Source organism: Vicia villosa, linkage group LG4, assembly GCF_029867415.1.
Source record: "Vicia villosa cultivar HV-30 ecotype Madison, WI linkage group LG4, Vvil1.0, whole genome shotgun sequence".
Classification (NCBI taxonomy): domain Eukaryota; kingdom Viridiplantae; phylum Streptophyta; class Magnoliopsida; order Fabales; family Fabaceae; genus Vicia; species Vicia villosa.
This window is the reverse complement of record NC_081183.1, coordinates 146978906-146997399: the sequence shown is the minus strand read 5'-3', so window position 1 is coordinate 146997399 and position 18494 is coordinate 146978906. Positions and strand designations below refer to the sequence as shown.

Sequence of the window (18494 nt, the reverse complement as noted above, 5' to 3'; positions counted from 1 at the left end):
CTTTTGATAAATTAAAATTGTAATCTTTCACATATTGTTAGAAAAAGAATTAATAAATTAAAATTGTAATCTTTTCACATATTGTTAGAAAGGAAATTAATAAATTGATTAACTCAATAATTAAAGAAGTGTAACCAAATAGATATAATAGTAAAAAGTATTATAAAATAATATGATGAAGAAATATTCAATCAAATTATATATTTCAATTAGTAATAATTATTTAATATAATTGATAAAAAATAATTTACTATTAGTAATTGAGTGAATCAAGTATATTAAAAAGTATTGAATATAATATTTATTTTCATTGAATTTAAGGAAATTTAAAATACATATAAAGTTAAATCATGCACATAATATAAACATAAAACATGCCTAAATAAAATTTATTGAATTAATATTTATAATAAGAAATTAAAGTTTTCATAAATGAAATCACATCATATTTATTGTAATATCAAATCCTTGATTATTATACTTATATAAATATAAGTAATATATAATTATATTGATAAACATAAACCAATATTACATGAAAAATATAATTACAAACAAATCATTATCCCTACAAACTAAAAATCACATTCCATGATACTAAATATTTTTTCACTGGATAATAAACAACACTAAAAATGCCCCAAAATTTCCTACCATTTACGATTATAAGCAATATCGACCCAGGTAAATTATCACACAGTCCAATGAAAAATATAATTACAAACAAATCATTATCCCTACAAACTAAAAATCATATTCCATACTAAATATTTTTCCACTTCCATTGCATCTACGGTTAGAAGCAATATCGACCCAAGTAAATTATCTCACAGTCCAATGTCCTTGTAAATCAAGGAATAACAATATCGTTGATTGCAGTCCAGACTAAACTCTGCTAATATTTACTTCATAACAGTAACCAAGAGCATACTTCATAAGCGTAACCAAGAGCTATAGATTCAAAGAGAGAATGGAGAGATCGATGGAGATTTATGATGCACAGACTAATAATTCATCATAATAGTAACCAAGAGCTATAAATTCAAAGAGAGAATTGAGAGATCAATGGGACCTGTGATGCACATATTTACAGACTATTGAAAAGTATGACTTGAATTAGATGAGAAAAAACATGAAAAAAATCCAAGGATTGAAAATCAAGCCTTTTGGCAACCAAGGCATCGTTATGATACATGCTTTTATTCTACCTGCTCCAAACATGAAACTAATTGATATTTATTTAGCCTGCTCCAAACATGAAATCAATTGTTGATATTTATTCTGCCTGCTCCAAACATGAAATCAATTGTTGATATTTATTCTGCCTGCTCCAAACATGAAACCAAAGATACACTTAAGCAAATTAATAGTGTTTGATTTCATCATCACACAAAATGGTAACAACCCCATAAGCATCACATAAATCAAAATTGTTACAAAATCAAAAAGGAAGAAACTTTACAAAACCTCAAATGTAGAAAAGCAAAATAACACAAAACTCATATGATAGAATTCAGAAGAAAAAAAAACAAATTCCTTAGGATGGCACAAAAGGTAACACCAAATCGATCCAGTGCCCGATTGAACAACGACCAGGCCCGGCCCAAAGCAAGTGCAGCAAGAGCTGTTGCACAGGGCCACATACATTAAAGGGCCTCACTTTTGTTAAACTAAAAAATTGGCTTGTAATATTTTCTTTAGGAATTAAAACAAAATTTAAGTTAATTTAGTATTGTTACATCCTGTGAGTCAATTTTAAACTAACCTGTGAGTTACTTATTTCATGATTTACTCTTTCTCTAAGCATTTATTAATTTTTAACGTGGGATTATAATATTTCATTATTTATTATTTGACAATAATTAATATTTTAATATCAGATTTCCTATAAATGTGTTTGCTATTGTTTGATTTAGTCATCAATCAAAATTTTTTAAATATCAATGTTATGAAACTTATAAGTTTAAATATATACATATATATAGAAAAAAATTAAATGTGCCAAAAACAAAATCTATTATTTTATTTAAAATTTTTAAACTTATTTATTAGTATACCATCTCCTAATAAAAAATTTATGTGTTTTCTAAAGAAATATTTTATATTTTATATTAAAAATTATATATTAGTACATTAGAGTATTAAAATTTGTCATATACATTGTCTTCAACTAAATTTATAATTGTATGAATGATTCTAAAAAATTAAGAACTTTTATGGATGGAAAAGATTAAAAAAAAATTATAGTTGAATTTGTCGAAATATTTCTAAACAATTATTTAATTTTTTTAGTTCTTATGCTACAATTTTAAATAATTTTTAAAAAAAAATTTATACTTTATTTTATAATGAACATATTATTAAAATAGAACAGGGCTTCTAGACAGTTTGGGCCGGCCCTGACAACGACTGAGGTGTAGCATCCTGCACCATAGAGAGAAAGAGAGGAGGAATAAAAAAAATTAGAACACGATGTTAAAATTTTGGCTTCCTCGTTATACGTGTACAATTTTGTTTCTTTTGAGCATATGCAATACTTCTCACACTTGATATATATGGACATTTTTAATTATAGTAAGATTTAAATCCACCCATAAAAACTATTAAAATTGAATAATTGTTTGCAACGTAACTATTCACAAAAAGTAACAGTAGGTACGTTGATAACAAATAATGAAATTGATTATTCCAATTAAACCATTTAATTTGATTGAAACATAATTCAAATTAAATTCATTTAATTTGATTGTAAATATTAAAAGTATAAAGGACAATATTTGGAACAACCAACGTTACAAAATTGATTGGAGAAGAAAACAAATGAATAAATGGAAAGAGGAAGAAATGAAGTGAAATGGAAAGAGAAAGGGAACGTTACATAATTGATTGGGGAGGAAAACAAATGAAAGGGAAAGAGGAAGGGAATGAAGTGAAAGGGAAAGAGAGACACATGTCATTTTCAGGAGAAGTCACGTGGGTTGCTGTGGAAAAAGTAGAATTGATTTTCTTATATGGTAGATAATATTCTATTATGTGTTTGATTAAGACAATCGTGATAGTATTATTTTATTGTTTAATCATTAATGTATTTCATATATGTTTAATAATAATATGATAGAATAAATATTAAATTATGCTATAAATTTTTTTAATTATAAATATATATTTGAAATTAATTTTAAACTATAATAAATAAAATAAATTAAATTTACAAAATAATACGACAAGTTTAGATATTTTTTATTAAAATTCATTGATGCTATTCAATAATCAATTTCAAATTTAGAAAACATTTAATTCATTGATAATTTTTAAGCTTAATTAGTTCTACGATCTCTTAAATTAATCTAAGGGTTCATTTAATGCGCATGATAAGAGACAGGAAATGATATACGTATCATATCTTATCTCAATTTAGTGTTTGATGACACAATAGGATATCCAATTTGTTAAAAAAATATGCAAAATATGCAAAATTGATAAAAATCAGTTTGGAGAATTTGGAACTGAGTTGAACTCACTGCCCCGCTTGAGTTCAAATTGTTATTGTGAGATATTGGATCCAACTCTAGTATGGTCGAATGGTAGCTGGTGTCGAAATGTGCATGTTGTAGTCGAAGATGGGTTTAGCATGCAGGTGTCGAAGATGCTAGGGTTATTAGCATGTTAAATTAGGTTTTAGTGTTTAAACCTAATTTGTTAAGTTAGCTTGTTTATTAAGTTAGCTTGTGTAATGAGCCCTGTGGAAAAAAACCCATTAGTTAGTATGTTAGGTTTTATTATAAATAGCATACTAGTCTATCATCATTGCATACTACAAATTCTAATTTAGGGTGAGAGGGTTATTTGTTATTCTTATAACTTGTAATCTTGTTTTAAAGAGAAATGAAAGAATAGCAGTTATAACCAATACTTATTTTTTTTGTTTTTCCCTAATTCCCTATTATACTTTGTTCTTGACATTGTTTTTCACAACAGTTATTATGAATATAGGCTGGGTTAGAATCCGACAAAATACAGATATAATAAGAAAATAATTTACTAATTTACTTTTATAAAATATAATTTAAAATAAAAAAATTAAATATAATAAAATAAAATATAAATAAAAATTAATATGATATTAAATTAAAAAATATTAATAAATAATTTTTAAAAATATGTATGATTTTGCTATAAGGGTAATTTTGTAACTTTATATAATATAAAAAACTTAAAATCTAATAAATTGAAATATTTAAAAATAAAATAATTATTAAAATTTTAAAAATATGAATATTAATTTTATTTTTCTATCAAATAAAATATATTTTCTTAAAACAGTACTTTTTTCATTTACATATTATATATACACATTTTTATTTTGTTTATTTAACATATATAATATAATTCATGATATTTTTCAAAGAAAATTAAAATTGTTTATTCATCCGTGTCAATGAATTTTTTAAAAATTTATTTAAAAAATTTATCAATTTATAAATTTTAAAATATTTTATAAAATAATTTGAAAAAAAATTAGTTGTTTTACAAAGGTAAATTTGTCATATATATCACTTGGGTCTATTTCTTGCATGAAAAATCACAAGCTTTTGTCACATTCAAAAACTTCAAGGCTTGTGTTGAGAAGGAGACAGAGGCATATATAACATGTTTGAGGACAGATCGAGGCTGTGAGTTCAACTCAAATGAATTTGGAGAATTTGGTCGATCACAAGGAATCAGTAGGCAACTGACAGCAGCCTATATCCCACAGCAGAACGAAGTTGCCGAGAGGAAGAACAGGACGATTATGAATGCAGTCCGATCCATGCTAAGTGAGAAACAAGTTCCCAAAATTTTATGGCAAGATATTGTGCGATGGTGTGTGCACATTCAAAATCAATGTCCAACAATAACAGTTCAAAATACAGCCTCAGAAGAGGAATGGAGTGGTAAGAAACCAGTGGTGGAGTATTTTCGAATCTTTGGTTGTGTAGCACGTTTCCATGTACCGTATAAAAAAAGGAGCAAGTTAGATGATAAGAGCAAAAAGTGTGTTTTTTTAGGAGTCAGCAAAGAATCTAAAGCATGGAGATTATGTGATCCAATCTCGAAGAAAATTATCATCAGCAGAGATGTTATTTTTGAAGAAGAATAAAGTTGAGAATGGGGCAGAACAGACGAGGAAATCAAGGGAGATATATTAGAATGAGGCGATGAAGATGAAAGTGATGATCAAATTGAAGAAAATGGTGAAACAAGAAATTCGAGCAACAACTCAAGAAGTAGTCCATTAAAGACATCGTCAAATCAGCAAAATCTGAATACACTTGAAGTTCTTGACACATTTGGAGAATTAGTTGAAGGGAGGGGAGAACGAGAAAGAAGAGCACCAGGTTGGATGGCAATGTATAAAACAGGGGAAGGAGTTTCAGAGGAAGAGAATCTCAATGTAATGATAGGAGTAACTAATCCAATTATGTTTGGAGAAGCAAATAAAAGAAAGAAATATAGAGAAGCAATGTCAGCAAAAATTGAGGCCACTGAAAAGAATAAAACCTGGGTGCTTATAGTATTACCTAAAGGAGTAAAGGCTATTGGAGTTAAATGGGTGTTCAAGACTAAGCGCAATGAAGTTGGAGAAATAGAGAAATTCAAAGCAAGGTTGGTTGCAAAAAGGTATGCGCAACATCATGGAATAGATTACTGTGAAATATTTGCTCCAGTTGCGAGGCTTGACACCATTCATGTGATACTTTTAGTGGCTGCTTAGTTCAGCTGAGAGGTCTTTCAACTCGATGTAAAAAGTGTCTTTCTTCATGGGGAACTCAAGGAGGAAGTGTTTGTGCAGAAACTAGAGGAATTCATTAAAAAGGGAGAAGAAGAGAAAGTCTACAAGCTAAACCGAGCACTCTACGAACTGAAACAAGCACCACGAGCCTGATACAGCAGAATTGAAGTGTACTTTGTGCATGAAGGATTTGAAAGATGTCCCACTGAGCACACCTTGTTCACCAAGACAAAAGGAGGTAAAATTCTAATAGTTAATCTATATGTTTATGATTTGAATTTTACCGAGAATGATAGAAGCATGTATGATGAGTTTAAAGCTTCAATGATGTCAGAATTTGATATGTCTAATTTTTGGGGATAGAAGTTAAACAATGTTCAGATGGAATATTCATATGTCAGAGAAGGTATGCACAAGAAGTATTAGCAAGGTTTGGTATGGAAAATAGCAATGCCATCAAGAATTCAATATTTCCAGGTACAAAGTTGTACAAAGATTAGGATGGAGCTAGAATTGATGAAACTCTATTCAAGCAAGTAGTTGGAATTCTCATGTATTTGACTGCAACCAGGCCTGACTTAATGTATGGTGTTAGCTTAATAAGCAGGTTCATGGCAATTTCTACTATGTCACATTGGCTTGCAGCAAAGAGAATTTTGAGGTACTTAAAAGGTACAACAAATCATGGAATTTTCTTAAAAAAAGGGTGAGCAACTTGAAACACTTGGCGTTTATAGGCAGTGATTATGATGGTGTTAGTTGGAGATTTCGACAAATAGATATTCTAAAAAGTTTTTTGCTTCGAACGAAGAATAGCTTTATAAGGCTATTTGTAAGATTCTTTATGTCAAAGATTTCCTGTAAGTCGAAGTAAGGCATGAGTTGTAATATCTTTGAAGTCGAAGAGACGAAGGGCTTAGGATATTTCGAGGTATTTTTTGAAGATACGTATTGACAAAGTCACGTTTTTTCGTACTTCAGAACTTCGAGCGGGAATGTTTTGAATTTCAAAGTGATTCATTTGGTCAGAGAGACACGTGGAAGCATCAGGGAATCGAAGCACATGCAAAAGAACAACGTGGCGTTTTAGTAGAGTAAGACCGTTAGGGTCGAATTAGTATAAATAGGGATAGTAGTGGTAGGATTCAGAGGTGTTCATTTTGTACAAATCACTAAAAAAAACCGCTCAAGTACTAAGTGAAAGAGAAAGAGTTTTCATTGAGAATGTACGTGTAACACCATTTGTACTTTTACATTATTCTCAGTTTTACAAATTCAAGTTATTTACATACATTTCTTTTTCTATTCATGTCTTTTATATTTATCATCGAACCCTTTTAAATCTTTTCTTCGAATTTCATCTTTACATACTATATTGCCTTTATATTAGTTACACATTCGAAATATCCCTTTAAAATATGAACTCAGTCATAAAATTAAAAAATTTCAGACACATGTCTTAGGATCAATCTAGTCGATCCTGCAAATTATCAAAGTACATTTCATAATTTGGAAGACTAGCGGTTATTTACTAGAAATCACTGTAAACAAATTGGCACACCTGGTGGGACCAGTGTCGAAAGTTTAAAGGTTCATAAGTCTCGTTTATATTTGCTTGTTCTTTTTAGTTTAGAATATACTAAGACGTTGTATGAACCTTAGGAGAGGTAAAACTACTTATAGTTCACAACCAATACCTAAAAGAAAATATAACAGAAAAATGGCTAATGTTGCCAGTGATCAAGGAGGACAAAATCCTCCACAAAGGTCAGGCACGGTCGTTGCAAGTTCGACCAATGCTTCGACCACTATGCCTGGTTCTCAGGCCATGCCTACATCTACAGGAACATAAAGTGTTCAATAACAACCCTATTGAATGTTAAATTTACAACTCAACTAAGACAAATTTACAACCCAACTAAGACAAACCAACAACTATTCCAAGTTACTGAAACATATAGTGTTGTACACAAAGAATCAACATTAACCCTTATGATGGCATTAGTGTGGAATACAAAAAACACTTTCTTCTCAATTTTATAGATTTAATATCTTGGAGCAAAGTTTTACAACTCAACTATCAAACCAAACTCTATGCCTTAAGATATGAATTGAGGCGTTAGAGTGGTGCACAAAGATAACTCAAACAAAGACTCAAAAGATAAACCTTAACACCAAGAATATTCAAAACATGCACACTCCAAACATTAAGTTTGAGTCTCCTTAAATAGAAATTCAAATTTGGGATTTTTCTCCTTTGGATTTCTAATTTAATTTCGTCCAGAATAATAACAGATATTGTTGGATTTAATTTGCTCTATAAAACTCCCCAACAAAAGATATGAATTGTTATTAATTTAAATTCAAATTTAAACTCCATTTCAATTGATTTAACAAATGCATTGCTCAAATATAGCAACAAATATGATTGAATCTAAGCATGATTTTTCTCCAAAAATGCAACAATATTGGCCTCTTGAACCAGGTCCAAATGTTGCACACATATTTGAACATCGTGTCCCACACGTGTATCTTCTTCACCATAACTGCAATAACATTTTTCTGTTGAGAGAGACCACATGTTGCATCACACCCTTCTTTACCACTCCTGCAATAACATTTTTCGGTTGATCGAGACCACATGTTGTAGCACACATGTTGGAACATTGTGTTCCACATGTTACACCAATACATCCAAGATAACTATCTTCATATAAATCTTGTTTGTAAAGTAAATCTTGGATATAACAAGCCATGACCAAATATTCCTTCAAGGTACGTCCAATAAAATATTCTTTGATTAAGTCAAATCCAAATCTTTTCAAATTGAATTTGGATTACAAACTTCAACATCAACTGAAAAAGTCAACAACATAACTCTTCTGAAGGACATCACATGTTGAACCTTTTATCTCTTGCTTATATGGTTCCGTTAAGCACTTTGGCTAAACAACTCTTGCTTAATTGATTTTGTCAAGCACTTTATCTACACATCTCTTGCTTAACTGGTTGTGTCAAGCACTTTTGCTCAACACAACTCTTGTTAAGCAATAAACACCAACACACTAAGATGTTGTAACACATGTTGTAACTTCTTGTTCACATGTAATCCAAATACATCTTGTACATATTGTGTTTACATAACACAACCAAACACACTACATTATTTGTTGAGTATGACCCATATAGTAATAATATAATGATTACAACATCAATACGATATCTGGTTCTGACTACAAAGGAAAGAAGATATAAAATTTATAGAAGAATATTGAGCATGAATCTATATGTAGACATTGAATTGAGGTAAAGGCGATGAGCCCATGCGTTTAACCCAAACATGTCTTAGCCTCAATTGTTTGTTACAGGGTGATGGGGGCGATAGCCTCAAAGATACGGTTCAAAGTATCATTGTAAACAAAGTCATAATATTATATATTGCCTGTAACTCTATAACCCTAATTCTTTACATAAATAAAAAGGTATTATAGTTGTTCTATAGTCCTAGAGGTAAGCATCATTGACTGAACTGCATTAACAAAGATCGATTATGTTCAATATCTTTTACTTATGTTTCTCTTTAATCCTCTATCTTAATCGTTGTTCTAACCATATTTAATTTAATAATTTGATAATGTTAAATCTTGTAATGTTAAACATGGTCTATGAGTTCAACTTGCTGGACTAAAAACCGAAACTATTATTGGTTCAAACACCCAGAAAAAACCGATGGTTATAAAAAGAGACCCCCACTCATACCTGACACCCCATACCATTTTTTTAAAAATGAGTGTAACCTATACTAGGTACCGAATATATTGAAAAATCTAGTACATACCAATTTTTTCGAGTTTTAAAAAAATCTGATAGACAATGAATTTTTTGAATGTTTTTGTTTTCTAAACTAAGTTTTAGGCATTTTTAACAAAACAGTATGACAATATTAATATATTGCATCAAAAGTATCTGTATAGTCACAATTAAATAATGTATAATGTACTACAAAATAAATACAAAACAAATTTTGTTGACTTCATTACTTCTTCTTCCCAGTTCTTTATACGTATCCCATATGCTATTTCCGATGCTTTTGCATCTTCACTGCAAATTTGTCTCCAACGGTCATTGACGGGAGACCATGAACAACCGTGTTTCAACTTCAGATGAATCTAATGACTGTTGTTAACAACATCAATTGCAATAAGCTTATGTCTACTCGTAGACATATGTGGAGATACCACTAGTGGGAATAAAGTTATGTTAAGGTTCTTGGACCACGTGGCCAATGTGATATTGTATCTAGAAGCAATAGGGCAACCCATATCAGAAATCATCACATATTTGTCACGACCTTAAACTCCCAAGCTAGCTACTCCCAACGAACTCCTAGCTTCAAAAACCATGTCATAAAACACATTGTAATACAATTGATGATTTTGATATACTTCACCATCTAACAGTGCCCAAACCAAAAACCATGACTCTCCCATCCAAGTAAAGTTGCAATAGCACGAAAATCACAATTTATATTAAGCTCCACATGAACAATGTCATTAATGTAGTAGTGTAAGAAAACATTCTGAAGTGAACTACCCGATTTTTCACACTAGGCTAAAAATCTATTATACTAGAATTTTCTAAAAAGTCTAAAGTTTTGTTGCTTCCCGAATTTTTCAATAATTTAAAAATTAATTTCGATTTTGCCAAAAAATATTGTTTTTTTAATTAAAAAATATGATATAAATGCACAAGATTTTCACAAAATTCAGCAAAAAACTAAGGATTTTTCCCATAAAAAATATTGATTTTTTTTTTAAAATCCAATAAAAAAAATGAGTTTTTAAGAAGTTTGGTAAAAATGCAAAGATTTCCTCCAATTTTAAAATTTTCATATCGGATTTTTGATAAAACTACCAAATATTTTAAAATTTACAACTTCTCCGACGTAATTTTTTTCAATCATATGTAATTTTGTGATAGGAAAATAATGACAAAGGTATATTAGTCAATATAAAAATAAGGGGAGGTATTGGATATGAGTGGGGGTGGCATGAGAAAATCTCCTTTAAAAAATATTTTAAAAAAATTGAAAAATCAAATGGATGCTTTGAACCAAACTCAAGTTTGAGAATACACCCGGTCTAACAAAATTAAGAGGAATAAACTTGTCCCTCCCTTACTTATACATGACACCCCATTTTATATGTTTTTATGATTATACCCTTGTTTAAAGTTACAAAATTTTAAAAACTATGAGTTTTTATAGAAAATTTTAAAATTAGACTTGAAATTTTGAGAAAATACTGAGAATTTCAAAATTTCCATGAATTATTATCAAAAATTTCAAAACTATATCAAAATTTTTAAATTTTAAATAAAAACTCATGAAAATTTTACCAAGAACTTTTTATATGTGCGTTTTTACAAAAAAAATCTAATTAAAACTCTTGTATTTTTTATCAAAATTTTTGAATAAACTATCAAAAATTTCATTATCAAAAATTTTAAATAAACTATAAAAAAAAATTCGTTCGACCATTTTATTTAATTTAATCAAAAATATTTTTAACATCATAAAAATATTAGGGGTGCGATATTTAAATTTGGGGTCCAAGTCCAAAACTAAATTAAACTTACTTTTGTTTTTTCTTAAACTAATTTCATTTGTTTTCAGAAAATCTCTATCTTCCAACACAAACACTTTCAGTCACCCTAGCCCCCTTTCTCGTGCGATAGCCGCCGCTTCCCCCTTCCCGTCCGGCCAAGCCTGTTCAAACTCCGGCCAAAACCAATATCAGTTTGATAATCGAAAGCAACATGTCAACATTATTGTTGCAGTTACAGAGAGTCATAAGAAGCAGAAGTGTTGATTTGATCTCCACACTCCCGCATTCTTCATCTTACTCTTCTTCTAGATCTTTCTCCAAATCATCACCCTACGTTGGTAAAGCTTCATTTTCTTCCCTCTTACTTAGCACATTTTTCATTCCTTTTTTATACTCATCAATGGTTTACGGTACAATTTGCAGTCAAGGTTGGAATTCCGGAATTTCTGAACGGAATTGGAAGCGGAGTCGAATCTCATGTCGCTAAGCTCGATTCGGAAATCGGTGACTTTCAAAAGCTTCTAGTTACTCGAACCCTCAAACTCAAGAAACTCGGTATTCCTTGCAAACATGTAAGCTATTTTATTTGCCTAATTATTTTCTTATCGTGTTTATTCACATAATTACAATTTACAAATGCATATGCCTTAGCATGGAATTTGAAAATTTGCCAAATTTTGTAGTCTTAGTGAATAGGTTAATTTTCAGCTTCTCTATAAAATTTGGGGTTTTGGGAATAAAATTATCTTTTGCATTTTAGCCATAAGAACTAAGTTGTTCTCCGGGGTAAGATCACCTATGTAGAGTTAAGATACAACTTATGGTAGTCTAAAAGTAATAACACAGAAAAAGTTATAACACATAGATTTCTTTCAAACACCCTGATATATCCACACTCCAAAATATATAACTTATATATTCTTCATAACATTGTAAACCAAGAGTATAAGAGAAAGATATGAATCAGATGTAAACTATAAAGTCTCATTGTTTGATGCATTTTGTAACAAAAAATTAGAATAGATGCATATAATGGATAAACTCTAAAGAGAAAGTAAAATAAATGACATACAAAAGTGAAAATTTCAAACCATTGAGAAATTTAGCAATGTTTAATATGATCTCAGATAGTTTTGTAGGTTGTAAATTATTGAAATCGCAGTAAGTTGGGTTTCAAATTGCAGAGCATCCTGATTCCTGAAGCTCAGTATGGGGGTAATTAACTTAGTCAACCAGTCAGCTTGGAACTTTACTTTTTATAAGTAATACTAGCTAGAATCAATTGTGTAGTGTAGTAGGTATAAAATTCATGAAAAATCAACAAAAAAGTTATGCTCAATAGAAGGTATGTAAGAACCAAACAGTTTAATTAGTCATTACAACAAGAGGGAATTACAAAAAACATTCCCAATTTGTACAAAATCCAAAATGATGATCAAAACTTTGTTGTGGGCAAGTTTATAGTATCACACAACCTGAAAAATATATCTAGCACTTCTCCGAATTCTTATGTATTAGAAATTCAAACATGCAATTACATTCTGGCAGGTTTTGTGTTAGATTAAGTGAAGACAATAAGAGTAAATTATATTGAACCTATGTAACCTTAAATAAGGTTTTAAATGGTGTCAAATTCACTACTTTGATCTACTTAATTAACTCTTGGATAGAGATATATCTCAATTCCTTTATATTGTTTCTCATAGCATAGTTTGATTCTATCACTTAATTAATTAACAAAGATCTATCTACCCTCTTTTGTCTGGGTTTTCTTTTAATTAGGGAGAATTCTACCTATAGGACCTTTCATTAGGCATGAGTGCAGGTATTGAAGTCTCTCATTCTCAAGGTTTCCCAGTGTTTGAGTATATCTTTGCTGTTAAAAAAATATGGTCAGGCATACTCATCATTTGAACTAATAAACTTCAGATAGTAAGATTCAAATCCAATAAGATTAGAAACATAAGAAAGAAAATGCTGTCAATTGGAATCCTACACTTTAGCTAGTGCAGCTTCACAGTTTACTTTCTTTCTATCACACATCACATACCAATCTTATAAATTTGCACTGTCATCTCACAGTTTCCAGCATTTTCTACCATAGTATGGCAGTTGATATCTAACATATTGTTATGGTCCCTTGTCTGGGATCGTGTTGACACAGTCCCAGACGCGGTAGACACGTTATTTCGACCTATAGTGAAGGTTGAAGCGGACTCGTCCTTGACAGAGTCTCTTCTAATTCACAAGTATTTTTGATAATAATTATTGATGAAATTTATTGAAAATATGAATGCCTTTAAATAGGCTTACAGTAGAAGAGGAATCACTATCATTTCAATTTAAATAATAATAATCCTATTTAATAGGTAGGTTCTGTTCTGATCCCCAAACCTTTTTCTGAAAATACTGAACTTCAAGTTTAAAAATTCTGGTAGTCTAACTTATTAAAAACAAATAAAATAACTAATAACTAATCCTACTCAGCCTAACTAATTCAAATTAATAAAATTAGAGTTCTTCCTCCTTTGATACTGCTTTCCACAAATGCATCCATATCATCACTTCCCTTCTCGGTATTGAGCGTGTCCTCAAGCTCAAATTCTGGATAAGCCTCGCAAAACTGATTATAAGGTTCCCATGTTGCATCTTCTGGAGTACATCCTTCCCACTGGATTAACAATTCTCTAGTTCCTCTATTTATTCGACTGCGAAGGGCTGTTTTGGGAGTAGGTAAGGCCTTGCCATCGAACACTGGGGGTAATTTTCCTGCTGAAGTTGGTGGAGGTCCTTTATATTCCTTGAGGAGGGACACATGGAATACATCCTGTATTCTACTGTCCATAGGAAGCTGAAGTTTTTAAGCGGCCGAGCCTATCTTGGCCACTACTTGTAAAGGACCAAAAAACTTTGGCAGGAGTTTGTGATGTTTCTGTTTGGACACAGGTAGTTGTTGATATGGGTGAAGTTTTAGCCAAACCCAAGCACCAACCTCAAAGTTCAATTCTCTATGTGCAGAATAATATGCATTTCTCATGCGTTGTTTAGCTTGCATGAGTCTTGCTCGGGCATCTTGGAGGACTACATCTGGTTCTTGAATAGCTATATCAACTGCTTCAATGCGGGTGGATCCAACAGTTTATTGGAGAAAGCGGGGTGGGTCCCTTCCGTATACCAACTTAAAGGGTGTGGTTCCCAGAGAAGTATGGTAAGAGGTATTGTAACAGAATTCCGCCCAAGGAACCCAATCAACCCATTCGTGCGGGTAATCACTAGTGAGGCAGCGGGTGTACATTTCGAAAGTGCGGTTGACCACTTCTGTTTGTCCATCAGATTGTGGATGGTAAGCAGAAGAAAAAGCCAACTTAGTCCCACTAAGGCGAAATAATTCCTTCCAAAATAGACTTTGGAAGACTTTGTCACGGTCCGACACTATGGACTCCGGCAATCCATGAAGCTTGAAGATTTCTGCAAAGAAAACAGTGGCCACAGACCTCGCCGTAAACGGATGAGATATCGGTAAAAAATGCGCATATTTGGAGAGCCTATCAACCACCACCAGTAGAACCGATTTACCATGGGCTTTAGGCAGTCTTTCCACAAAATCCATGGAAATATCCGCCCAAATCTGTTGTAGAATTGTAAGAGGTTGCAACAGTCCTGCAGGTTGAAGGGTCTGCCATTTATGGCGCTGACAAACTGAATAATTCTGTACAAACTCCAAAATAGTAAGCTTCATGCCCTTCCAGTGGAAATCTCGTCGAATCCGACAAAGGGTTTTTAGGCTGCCTTCATGTGTCATGTCATGAATGGCGGAGAGGATAGTGGGTATAAGAAAGGAGGTGGGTAGCAAATGTATCCTGTTCTTGAAGAAAATTAAACCATCATTAATGGACCACTGTGACCCCAATTCTCCCTGTTCAATGGTTCTCCTCAGTTGTAATAATTCCGGAAGTGTTGCTGTTTCCTTGCGAATATCTTCCAAAATACCTGCATGAAGAAATGATATTGCCATTACATGCGGTTGCTCCTCTTCTCGCCTGGACAAGGCATCCGCACTTCTGTTTAATTTTCCTGCTTTGTGTTCTACTCTGAAATCAAATCCCATTAATTTACTCATCCAATGTTGTTGTGGGGAGGAGGTGGTCAGACGCTGTTCCAACAAGTATTTAAGGCTGAAATGATCTGTCCGTATAAGGAAATGCCTGCCCCAAAGGTAGGGACGCCAATGCGCTACTGCTTTGGCCAACCCGATCAATTCACGCTCGTAGGCGGCTAATTTTAAGTGTTGTTCTACTATTTTGCGACTAAAATAGGCAACAGGGTGTCCTTGTTGCTGTAGAGCAGCTCCAAAACCACTGCCAGATGCGTCACATTCAACCACAAACTCTACATTGAAGTTTGGTAATTTTAGTACCGCGGCTTTTGATAAGGATTGTTTTAATGCTTCGAAGGTCATGTCAGCTGCAGAATTCCAATGGCAGGCCTTTTTCTCTTACAAACTTGTTAGTGGAGCTGCTATTTCTCCATACTCTTTGATAAATTTTCGATAATATCCAGCTAAACCAAGGAAACCCCTGAGGGCCTTTACAGATTGAGGAATGGGCCACTCTGTGATAGCTTGAATTTTTGCTACATCCATTTCGACTCCAGCACCATGAATAATATGACCCAAATAAGCCACTTGTGACTCACCAAAAGAGCATTTGGATTTCTTTAAAAACAGCATGTTGGTCCTCAATAGTTCAAAAACTAGCCGCACATGATGTATGTGTTCCACCCAAGTTTTACTAAAAATTAAGATATCGTCAAAGAAGATTAGCACAAACTTACATAAGTATGGCTGGAAAATTTCATTAATCAGATTTTGAAAGGTTGAAGGGGCGTTGGTGAGACCAAAAGGCATGACCATAAATTCGAAGTGTCCATTCTAATTCTACTCAGCCTAACCAATTCTAACTTATTAAAAATAAGTAAAATAACTAATAACTAATCCTACTCAGCCTAACCAATTCTAATTAATAAAATTAGAGTTCTTCCTCCTTTGATACTGCTTTCCCACAAATGCATTCATATCACATGTTATCTGATAAAACTATACACAATTTAAAAACCAAAGTAATATTACGCAAGTGAACATGATAAAGCCGATGGATAGGATTTTTAACTGTTATTAGTTTGTGTTGCATCTCTTCCACCAAATTTTGTGCAGAAAAAACTGTTATTTGTTAAAAGTCTCATTAATTCGTTCCCTTTCCCCACTTAATTCAAGCGGGCAGGGTTGTGTTATAATTATGGAGTTACTGTTACTTTGAAACTAGATGAATCTGATTTGTGCATATCATTTGACTGCGACTACCTTTAAAATGAAACTAGTCGGCTCTGATTTTTGTTAAATTTACCTAAATGAAACTTGGTAAACTAGAGGGCTTGAATGTTAGGATTAGTAGACTGTGGAAGAGTCTTTAGGATCCCTAAGATTTTTGTTAAATTTATCAAAATTGAGGGCTTGAATGTTAAGATTATTAGGGCTTGCGAAGAGTCCTTAAGATCCTGTATTGTTGCTTTTGCTGTCTTAGAAAATAAACATGTTTTCATAGGCATGATAAAGTCATTCGTGGATATTTTCTTAACAATTTATGCGTTTAATATAGTTGATCTATGACATAAATTATATATTTGAATTATATTACTTTTCAACTTGCAGCTTTTACTGTTTGGATTTAAAAAAAATCCCTTTCAATGCTTACAACAATTTCTGATTTCTGTCTGCAAATCCCATCTTGATGTTTCCTTTAGCCATTAGACTTGTCCTAACTTGCTACAAGAGTATGATACACATGTTTTTGTGAACTAAGGGGTTTGATGTACTATTATTTTCATCTGGCGAGGCATATGCCCGTGTTTGATATGCAGGTATATAGTACCAGCATCTAAGATGCCCATAGGCATATGATTCCATAATCAACAACTGAGTCAGGCATATGATTCCATAATCAACAACTGAGTCAGGCTGTGACCTTAAATGACTTTTAAAAGAAAATATAAATGCCATACCTAGGAGGATCTTTGATACCAGATTACTTTGTATCTTACATTTGTGCCCAGAATGCGTATGCATCATTAGAATGCGTATGTATGTATGTATGTATGTATGGTAATCATATCTTAAGACTTGTAGACCAGGAATGCAGTTACCTTTGACTTTTGGTAGGATTGAGGTTAATGCAATGTTACATTGATTTTATGGTGACATTAATTTGATTGTGCTTGGCCACATGCCATACAATTAGCTAGTCCACCAGCAAACTTTCTCACAACTCGTTTATGCTTTTTTGCAGAGGAAGCTAATATTGAAACACGCACACAAGTACAGGCTGGGATTATGGAGGCCACGTGCTGAACAGGTCAAAGCATGATTAGTTTCTATGTAGTAAGTAGCCTTTCTTTGTGAAATCATATAAAAAATGTTTAGCCATTGCGGAGTGACAGTGCTCGACTTTGCATAAAAAGATGAAGTTATTGGCTCCGGAAACCTCCCACCCTTATTTGTCACATTGATGTTTGTCATTTGCACCAGTCAAGTACAATGAACTAATCTGAATTGACTGTTTGTGATTGTTATGTCCAATAATTTCACTGCATTTTTTGCGTTGTATCAGTTGTTTCTAGCAAAAGAGAATTAACTTAGGACTTAGGAGTTTGCAATGGTTCATTTTTTTGGATGCTGTTAAATTTAACGTGCTCTTCCCGCCTTTCACACCCTTGCTAATTATCTCATGCTTGATCTGTTACTCTTTTTGTTGTGCATGAATCATTATTTAACTGGACGTCTACTTTGAAGAAGGTTGGTGATGATCCATGTTGTTTGATGAGTTGTTCTTGTTTGGCAATGTTTCATCACTTTTCCGCATTTTATATTTTGGAATAATTTATTATTTAATTATAATTGTAAAATTTGTACACTCCGATCAATAGTCTTTAGTTTTAATTAAAATTCATCTTTAGTTGACACCTAACTTCAGATTATAGGTGTTAATCTGATTTTCATGCTAACACATTTTTCATCTTACTGTTCTTCTAGTTTCTTTCTCTTTCCTCAGTTGGACCTTTTC

General features: G+C 32.1%; 1 protein-coding gene across 1 annotated transcript; it reads left to right on the top strand.

Moving 5' to 3' along the window:
- The first annotated feature begins 11429 nt into the window (after nt 1-11429).
- Nucleotides 11430-18137, top strand: LOC131595428 (uncharacterized). The gene is made up of 3 exons (XM_058867774.1): nt 11430-11717; nt 11803-11951; nt 17721-18137. Exons 1-3 carry the CDS (start codon nt 11591-11593, stop codon nt 17796-17798), a joined length of 354 nt encoding a protein of 117 aa, XP_058723757.1. The 5' UTR covers nt 11430-11590; the 3' UTR covers nt 17799-18137.
- Nucleotides 18138-18494: the final 357 nt, after the last annotated feature.

Excerpts from the sequence above, each read along its gene's own strand:
- LOC131595428 (XM_058867774.1), top strand. The coding sequence starts at position 11,591 with ATGTCAACATTATTGTTGCAGTTACAGAGAGTCATAAGAAGCAGAAGT. Across the intron at positions 11,718-11,802 it reads CAAATCATCACCCTACGTTG|TCAAGGTTGGAATTCCGGAA; the intron begins GTAAAGCTTCAT and ends TACAATTTGCAG. Across the intron at positions 11,952-17,720 it reads TCGGTATTCCTTGCAAACAT|AGGAAGCTAATATTGAAACA; the intron begins GTAAGCTATTTT and ends GCTTTTTTGCAG.